The sequence below is a fragment of the Porites lutea genome, chromosome 5 (assembly GCF_958299795.1).
Source record: "Porites lutea chromosome 5, jaPorLute2.1, whole genome shotgun sequence".
Taxonomy (NCBI): Eukaryota; Metazoa; Cnidaria; class Anthozoa; order Scleractinia; family Poritidae; genus Porites; species Porites lutea.
In genome coordinates, this window is record NC_133205.1 from 28,682,934 (window position 1) to 28,692,321 (window position 9,388).

The 9,388-nt window shown below is 38.7% G+C and overlaps 1 protein-coding gene across 1 annotated transcript; it reads left to right on the plus strand.

The window, feature by feature from the left end:
* The first annotated feature begins 3,001 nt into the window (after positions 1 to 3,001).
* LOC140938484 (small ribosomal subunit protein uS7) lies at positions 3,002 to 5,899 on the plus strand. The gene is made up of 5 exons (XM_073387961.1): positions 3,002 to 3,158; positions 3,317 to 3,403; positions 4,359 to 4,481; positions 4,665 to 4,892; positions 5,754 to 5,899. The coding sequence occupies exons 1-5, from the start codon at positions 3,033 to 3,035 to the stop codon at positions 5,820 to 5,822; spliced, it is 633 nt and encodes a 210-aa protein (XP_073244062.1). The 5' UTR covers positions 3,002 to 3,032; the 3' UTR covers positions 5,823 to 5,899.
* Positions 5,900 to 9,388: the final 3,489 nt, after the last annotated feature.

A 9,388-nucleotide genomic window follows, 5' to 3' on the forward strand; every position in this document is an offset into this window, starting at 1 on the left:
CACCCAATTTCATATAACATTGGTATTAAGTCGATATTCATCCGAGCTAATCAATATTTTATCGCTTCGAGCCCTTGCTTGTATCGACCTTCGGGTCCACCCCGGCTTTTTACAACACGTGCCCAACGAGTTAGTCGTTCTTTCTCTTCGTTTACCCAAGGTAAGATGGCGGCCATTTTTTTGGTGAAGGACAGTTTTGGCGTAGAGCGCTTCCTGTGATTGCTTTCCTTAGGCAATCTAATGTCTTTATTAGTGATTGAAACATAGTCCATTCTTTATAACTCCCAGATGCTAAAATAAACGAGTTTGTTCGACATTCACTAGCAATGTCTTGTAGTTTCAACATTCAGTTGTTCTAATCTTAATCGTGATTTCATCGTCTACTTTGAATTCTGTGACGGTCTATTTGCAGAAACATTGAACACAACACATGCCTTCTTTTAAAGGAATGTTTGAGATTTCGTCTAAATCCACGTTATTTGTACAATTGTGTTGGGATCAGCTACTTAAGCCTGGAGACTGCGAAACTCACACGGTTTTTATAATTACCCTTTTTGGTTCAAATAAGAGGTTATTTTTCTTCTTAGAATTACTAAAAACAACATCACTAACTAGTAACAACATTACAACATTAGGACTATAAGCACTTGAATGTCTTAAAAGTTGTCTGTAAAAGGAAGACATGATTACTCCTTGACTCACAGCTATCTGCTGAAATAATTATTATTTGATTTGTCTTGGATAATACAATGTAACGTTCTTAATACAAACACCAAAGGTCAGCTAGACCTAAGTGTTCAAATCTAAGAAGTGTGGCATCTCAGGGGGCCCACACAATCTGTGTGTGTAACCGATGTTATTTTACAGTAAATGTAGTGTATTTACCGTTTGCCTCACCTGTAGCGATATATCGCTAAGTACAGAGATGCCAACCCCTGGAAATCCAAAATCTGGAGACTCTCTGTTTTGCATTACCCCCACCCCGAATATCAACAACCCAACCAAACCCCGACCCCCTCATAATCACAATTCGATCCAGTCCCTAATTTATTACACGGTAATGGCTTAGGACATTATACTAAGTCTTACATGAGGTTAGACCATCTTAATTCACTTTTTTGATTGAAGTGGCAAAATATAGTCTTCATCAGTAATGAAATACGTGCAAAAATACCCCAAAATACCCCACTATGGTTGTGTTAATATTATTGACTGATTGGTAAGAGTGACAATTATTTGACTTTTCGTTACTGTAGGAGCAATTTTAAAGTGGGTGTCAATATGTCAGTCCCCACCACTAGGTCATGTAAATTGACTGATTGGTAACAGTGATAATCATTTGACTTTTCAACTTGTGATATCGCACAATCTAAATTGACTCATCTGCATGTTACAGTTTTCCCATTATTTGTCTGAAAGTTGCCTGTGTGCAGACGTCTCCTATTTTCTTTGTTGCACGCGGAAAAGGGATGTCTGCGTAACGCTGTCGCTAATCATGTTCCAGTACCCCGCTGGCAGGGTATTCTATTTTGCATAAATTATGAAATAATATCCAGTTAAAAAGAGTTGACAGGCCAAACACGACTCATAAGCTAGATCGTAATAATGTGGAACATGACCTTGAGAGTCTGCTTGAACAGAGGTTTTTCTTCTTTTCTCTATCGCGTGAAGGTTACTAGCACTACACAGTGCATGTAGCATTCTAAACTTTGACTGAGTAAATCTTGTTTTTGCCGCACTAAGTCTTACATTATTTTAGAGGTCATAAAGCAGGTTTGTTACATGCATACTAAGTAATTATTTCCTGTGGTTTATGCTTCTGTGGCTGTTCCTGATAGGATTTGATTTCAGATGCAGTTTTAAAGTGTATTAATTTTCTTTGACCTCTGTTTGTTACTGCTAAATAAAGATTTTCACTTCTTTGGCTGGCTTTCTCCGAAATGCCTGGATCGGAATAACTACATGCATGCATGCAAGTTTCTCTGTCCATGAATGTCATTATTTCCTGCTATGTAAGTATGACTCTGGGCCCAGTTTTCAGGATGTTGAATTTTCACGGATAGTGCAATCTTCAGTTTTGAGTTTTACACTGTAGCTTAATGCCGGTTTTTCACAGGCGTTGAAAAATGAATCGAGCCCTGAACGTCGGAATAATAGTCTGACGATTCCTCTGAGAGAATTCTCTTCTCAGGAGAAACAGACTCTTCCGCAGTTAAATCATGTAGCTGTACGGCCTTTTTCTTGATAGAAAGCCCTGCCTTATAGGCTTTGGAACTGTAGCTTTGAAAAATTTCTTCGTCGAGTTCTCGTAAGCTGGTGCAAAGTCCACATCGCTTCTGTAGTTTTCTCAAACACTGTTTACAAATAATGATGTGATGTGTCATGCACAGTAAATTTTAAAGGAATACATTGTAATTTCCTCATGTATGTTCAATTTTCTGCGGCCTCGCACAAGATTTCGAACGGTCTTCACACAATGGCACGTATTTTGATTTGTTTTGGCTGGTAAACCCCGTTTACATAAATGACCGCCTACATTATCAGACCAGATTCGATAACAACTAATCAGGGTTAAGTCAAACAATGTGCCCTGTGTGTCAGCCTATCACAGTGTGTTCCCAAGATCTTGGGAACCTACGGGGACGCTGGAACATGATAAGGGACAGCGTTACGCAGACATTCCTTTTCCGCGTTCAACAAAGGAAATAGGAGACGTCTGCATGCAGGCAAGTCTGAAAGTCATTCTGAATAGTCATAGTATACATGTACATGTATGTAAAATGAGATCTTTTTTTCTATCCCAGAAGTAGTTGTTCCCTTCTAACCGTCATTAATTATGGTGCAAGGTGCTTCTAAAGGAATCCTGGTTACGAGTTTTTATAGTTTTTGGAGACATGAGAGCCTGTAAGATGACTTCCTCTCCCTAATCCACACAGGGTAGGAACCAGATATCATGAAAGATATCATAATCATGATAGTCCAAGTGAGTTAGTAACAATTTTGTTGTTGGTTTGATCTTTTATAGTGCCATCATGGCTGAGGATTGGGGAGCCGTTGATGATGCTGCACCTGTTGTAGTTGCACCTGAAGTTCAGGATATTAAACTGTTTGGAAAATGGAGCACAGATGATGTTCAAGTCAGTGACATCAGCTTAACTGTAAGTGCAGCCTCTCATCATTACTATAACCTTTCTCTTGTGGCTCTGTATGGAAAGCCCATCTGGAGGTCTATTTAGTTTAAATTTTTGAAAAGAATGTACTTTATGTGTTTATCTTAGTTTCTTCTGTAGCTTTTGACATGTTTTATAATTTACAGGACTACATTGCAGTTAAAGAGAAGTATGCCACTTATCTACCCCACACTGCGGGTCGTTATGCTGCAAAACGGTTTAGGAAGGCACAGGTAAATGATAGGAAATAGCTGGAATTCTGCATGGGTTGGTTATCATTTGATAAAGGGCTCTCTTCACTGTATCAACTCTCCTACCAAGGATATTGGTTGACAGTAGTTGGTAGTCTCTCCAATATTCCATTACAACTCAGTCCTTTACATATACTTTTTGTTTAGTTGGGCAATGTTGTTAAGATGAAAAGATACCTTATTTTGGATGATTTTATCCTAAATTTTCATAATTATACTGAATCAGTTATTTCTATGATAGGACATTTGTATGATAACATCTTTTGAATATCAAGACCAGACTGCATTTGGTTTTTCCTTTCCTTTTTTAATTTGATAATCCCAGTGAGGTTGAAATAACAAAAGCCTTAATTTGCACAAGAAAGCAAAACCCTGAAGGATTCTGGTTGAAGTAGTAAAATGATGCCATTGTGTAAATGGCCTGTTGTCAGATTTAGTGATTGAGTTTTGATCTATGACTAAGCAAAATGTGATGTTGATCGACAAAATAGTGTTTAATTAATGATCTGGTTAAGACAGGAAGCAATTTCTTTTGTTATGGTACAATCGCTTTCCTCACATAGGATTTTTTTTCATTTTCACACAAAGAATGCAGGAACTGCATAAAGGCAGTTTACGAAATAAAGTTCCCTCTTATCTGGACCATTACTTGAATTGGGGGAAGGGTGGGAGGTGCATGGAGTAAACAAGGTGCAAAGAAAGTTGCAGCTTGCCATTCGGGCAAGCTGTAGCAAGCATTTACTAGCCCAAAAGTCATTTCCAAAAGTTATTTTAAGTAGCCAGAAAAAAATGTTTGATGAATAGGATTGATTACAGTTCTTATGTAATTTAAATTCCCCACAAAGCTTCACTTTCCCATCAGGCAAGTTATGTTGTACTGTCATCCTGTCCCTTGTGTCTGTTTTAAAAGTTGTTGTTGTTATGGTATCATGTCTAGTGCCCTATTGTGGAGCGTCTGGTGAACTCCATGATGATGCATGGACGTAACAATGGCAAGAAACTCATGACTGTCACAATTGTGAAGCATGCATTTGAGATCATTCATCTGCTAACTGGAGAGGTAAGTCATAGTAAGAGAAAAATTTTCTTTTCCGCTTGCCCTTCAAACAAGCACTATATTAAACTTGGTTGTCTGAAACGCAAGAGTTCTTGTCCAAAAAGTTTTGTTTGAAACTCAAAACTCAAAACAATTGGGTATTTAATGTTTTTTACTGATATTTCTTGATCGTACTTTATTCTTAAGAATCCCCTACAAGTGTTGGTGAATGCCATCATTAACAGTGGACCACGTGAGGACTCCACCCGTATTGGTCGTGCAGGTACTGTCCGTCGTCAAGCGGTTGATGTGTCCCCACTGAGGCGAGTGAATCAAGCTATTTGGCTGCTCTGTACTGGGGCTCGTGAATCAGCCTTTAGGAACATCAAGTCAATTGCTGAATGCCTCGCTGATGAACTTATCAATGCTGCTAAGGTCTGTATAGTTTTAGAGAGAAATCTTTTCCATTTTTCCTATGTTGTCAATTATTAATTCTCTCTGTTAACACAGTTTCCCTCAAACTGATGTGCTTTTTATAATGCCAATTGACTCAATGAAACCCCTAGAATCTCCTGGCCTAAAAGCAAGACTCTATCCCTTCTTAAAGGTTCTATTTACAGACACTAAATATGGTAGATAGCAGTAACTATTCCTTATTTCTTCAAAGGTGAAGGGATTGTTAGATTTGAAAAAAGGTTTGGTGATGAAACTGAATTAAGTGAACATGAACACACCTGATAGTGTCATTGTACATATTACTTTTAGCTCATCTTTGATATGCTGTATTCTACAGTGTTATAAGGCTCTAGTCCCTCCCCATTTGATATGTTTTTACAATCTCTTCTCCTCTGCACCTTCAATGTTAAGAGGCAGTGTCTGTAAAATTGGTCCAGTACCTTCAGGGTCAAAAAATAGTTTGCCCTCAAACTTTGCCTTGTAAATCATCGTTTATAAGTAAATGAAATAACCTTCATTTTAGGAAATACTTCAAAAGACATATGTGAGAGCACTCAACTGTCAAACTGCTAAATACCTTGAATTTGTATGTGGCAAAAGCCAAAAAATTACACAAATTACCAAGCTCGTTTCTCCAAATCCACCAAACGCAAGAAAAAATTGTTGTTAATTATAGGTTAAGGGGTTCATTAACAGTGTGGATAATATGATAATTTTATATTCTGTTGAACTGAATAGTTTATTGCTGGAAATCAGTCTTAGAGCACCTAAATCAACAACAACAACCACTGATTTTGGTTGTCTCCCCTCTTATTTCTATGACTGGTGTGCTTTTTTCAGGGATCATCAAATTCCTATGCCATCAAGAAGAAAGATGAGTTGGAACGTGTTGCCAAGTCTAACCGTTAAAGTATAATCAAAACCGAAGAGTGCAATAAAATGTGTTCCTGAATAAACAACTTGTTTTTGGTGTTATTACAGCTTTACATTGTACTCTTGTCATCATTTTAGTTCCAATGAGTTCATAGAAATATTAAAGCCCAAGTTCAGGGCTGTGCTCTAGCAGAGCCCGGTGGCCCCTGGCGACTAGAAAATCTCAAATTTTTCATGCAAATCATATGCTGGGCACCCTAGATTCTAATGTTTAAGAGCACTGGGCTCCCTTCAATTTTCCTTAGAGCACAGCCTTGAAGTTATTAAACTGTTTTTAGAACTAACCTGGCCCAGTATGTTCTAAGCTAAGATCGCTCGACCCAGTATTTTCGTAGGCTCACCTTTCATCTCAACCTAATAGGCCACTTCCGAGTTCCAAGAACCCTCATTTTCAAAGTGAGGCCGAGTGCACAGCCTTTCTTGTGAAAATGAGTCTTATTTGCATAAGAATGAAAAATCATTTCCAAATCAAAGGCTGAGCACTTAACCTCGTTTTGATACAGAGGCCCAGGGGAACTCGGAAATAGTCTATTGCCAGGGTCCTCTCCCTTGCCTCAGGATAGAGAGAGAACCCTGGGAACAAGGTCGCTTACATCTTTGAAAATCTTATACCTAACCAGCTTGACCTTTGTTGGAAATCCGTTTTAGAACATGGATTACATGTAGACTAAATTTTAAGGTTTTTTTTTAGATGGAGTGAATATCACCTGACCATGGCATCACATTTGTTTTTAGCTCTGAATCCAACTTAAGTTTTACCCGCATTTTCTCTTGAAATGCTCTATCCAACGTATATTTAGGGTGCTCACCCTCAGCTGTGCATAGTTTCAATGAAATTTATGCAGGGCATTTTGAGATATCTTCGAATTTCTTTGTAAAGCGTATAATTTTATATACGTGAACTAGAGACTGGACATCACATCACCGAACAACTTGATCCTTATACAAACCGCTGGAAGCAGGTAGACTCGCGCGATTTCGGAAAAACATGAAAACATTGCCATTTGCACATCTCCCATAATAAACCTTGTTTGCTCCCGAAAATTTTGCATAAGCATTGTCTTCTATTTCTCTTGGGTATTGCTGTAGTCCCAAGAGAAATAGAAGACAATGCTTATGCAAAATTTTGGGGGGCAAACAAGGTGTATTACGGGAGATGTGCAAATGGCCAATATGAATCAGGGTGAAATAACGCTGAGTTCTTTCGCAAGTTCTGAGGTCACTAGCGAAAACAGCGATTAAATCACAATTCATAGACTGACTTCCTTTAAAAATTTTCGGGCTGTAATTGGTATCTTTCTACTTAATTGCACGATGACGTCATTCTACCACAAAGACCAGAATCCTTCAGGATTTTGCTTTCTTGTGCAAAAACGAAAATGATTCTGGTCTTGGTTGTAAAATAACGCCATCCTGCAAATGACCTATTCAATTTTTCATTTCCTCACAACTTACAAGGTGGAAGAAAAAAGAGACGCGCGTGATCTGGAAAAGGGGGCGGTGGCGGGAAAAGAGGGAGAGAGAGACTCCGCCGGCTTATTTCTGCCCAGTCCCCGTGCGTTTAGCGCTTCAATTTTTACGATCTCTGCACGTAGACCTATTCTCCTAACTCAATGTTGTACCCAATTCAAATCTCCCGGGGTTAAGATTCTTTGTGTATTGCATTTGCATCATAATGTGGCATTCACATTTAAATGATATTGGAAATTCCTGAAACAAAACGTTTCATTCCCAAAGGGTTTGAATTGGGTACAACATTGAGTTAGCCGAATAGGTCTATTACCATCGTGGAGCCTGGAACAGGCTAAGTCAACAGATAAGAAATATGCGAGAAACGTAAGACGGTCAAGTTGTAGAAAACAGAGGACAAAGAAAAGAAGGGCTAGAATAGATCCTTGAGGAACATCACATTTGATTTGTTGAGTCAATAAGTAAGTTGCTTTAAACACGTTTTGAAAAGTAGCCTCTGCTCTAATTAAGAGCAAAGCCGCGAATACCGTGTTGTTCCAATTCTGAAAACAGATCTAGGAAAGCACCGGCACTTTAAACTTGGCCCTGGTGAATCAGTGATAATGATTTTGATTCAAACTGGAATTTCTACATTATCTCGAGACGTTCTACGTCGGTAGATATTCGGTTGTGCATATAAACTCCTTGTAAACGAATTTCGAGAAATTCGTTAAGAATAAAATACGGCCATTGATCAATGAAAATTTCAGGCACTCCAGCCTTAAAGACGGGGATGAGCTTGGCCATTTTATTTTATCAAAAAATAATAGACCATTTTACAGTTGTGGACTTAGTACCCTAGCCTTTGAGTGAATGTGAGGCTGATGGTGACCTTGTTTTGATAAAAACCTCCTTTGCTTTGTTATGGGAATTGTCCTTGAAAAGTACGAGTCAGCATAAGAATAACTTGATTTATATAACAAAGCAGGGACTATGTATCAAAACAAGCTCAACTCCAGCCTCGCTTCCAACTATAACTGTAAAATAGCCTATTTTAGCTAACAAAAGATTTATTATTTTAAGCCAGAGAGGACTGAAATTGAGATCAAAAGACGTCTTGTCGACACGCATATAGTGGTAATATTCTTTTTCTAGGGTGAGTTTAATCGTCAGCCCCTTTTTACGACGGTAATTCTCATTTCCTTTGGGTTTATTTATTACCTCATTAGATAGTTTCGAGATTAACTTTAATTAATCCTTGGCTGTTTTAAATTTTTGGTCATAAAAAGTTCTTTTAGTTGTTTTAAGTTGGTGATTCAGCTTGTTTCCGGCATAGCGTGGATATTGAAGCTCACAGCCAGCGTTTAAGGAAACGATACTTTTGTTTTGTTTGTTGTTATTTTTTCCCAAAGCCCCGGATTTCTTTTCCTAATAGACAAAAAAAACCTTATTTGAGTGTCAATGTATTTTGCAAGAAAGCTCTAATTGGGGACACCATATTAACTTCTCCTACTAGAGACGGGTCCTCCATTTTACGTCGTCATCCGCGAGCCACGCGAAGGTCTAGCCATTTGCAGGACAAAGGCAGTACCTTCAATTCTCAGTTGTTTTAAGACCCTGAGTATTGGTCCGGTGCCGGGAATCCAACCTGCGACCTCCCGCTCTGCAGTCAAGCGCTCAGTCAAGCGATCTACCTACTGAGCTAATCCTGCCCGGTGATAGATAGCGAAACGACCGTAATTCTCGTTAAGTAAGTCAAACGAGAAAACGACGGGAAAAGGGAGTGAGAAAGAAGGCAGAGAGCTTATTTAATCTCTACTTTTCCCCGTGGCTCCCTTCCCCACTGTTTCCTCGTTTGACCTCAGTTCAGCTTTCTCGCGGCTTTGTTTCCTACTTCACGAACCACAAACGAAAAGCACTCCAAAAAGCCACCTGTTTTGAAATCAGCTGAGGTAAATAGATGTTTTGAAGGGCATGCCTTTTAACACGAAGCAGAAATTTTTCTTATGTCATATTTTACATCGATCATGATCACGAAGTTAGTGTTACACTGATCGCTGTAAATCAAGAGAAGAGAGTAGATGATCACCATC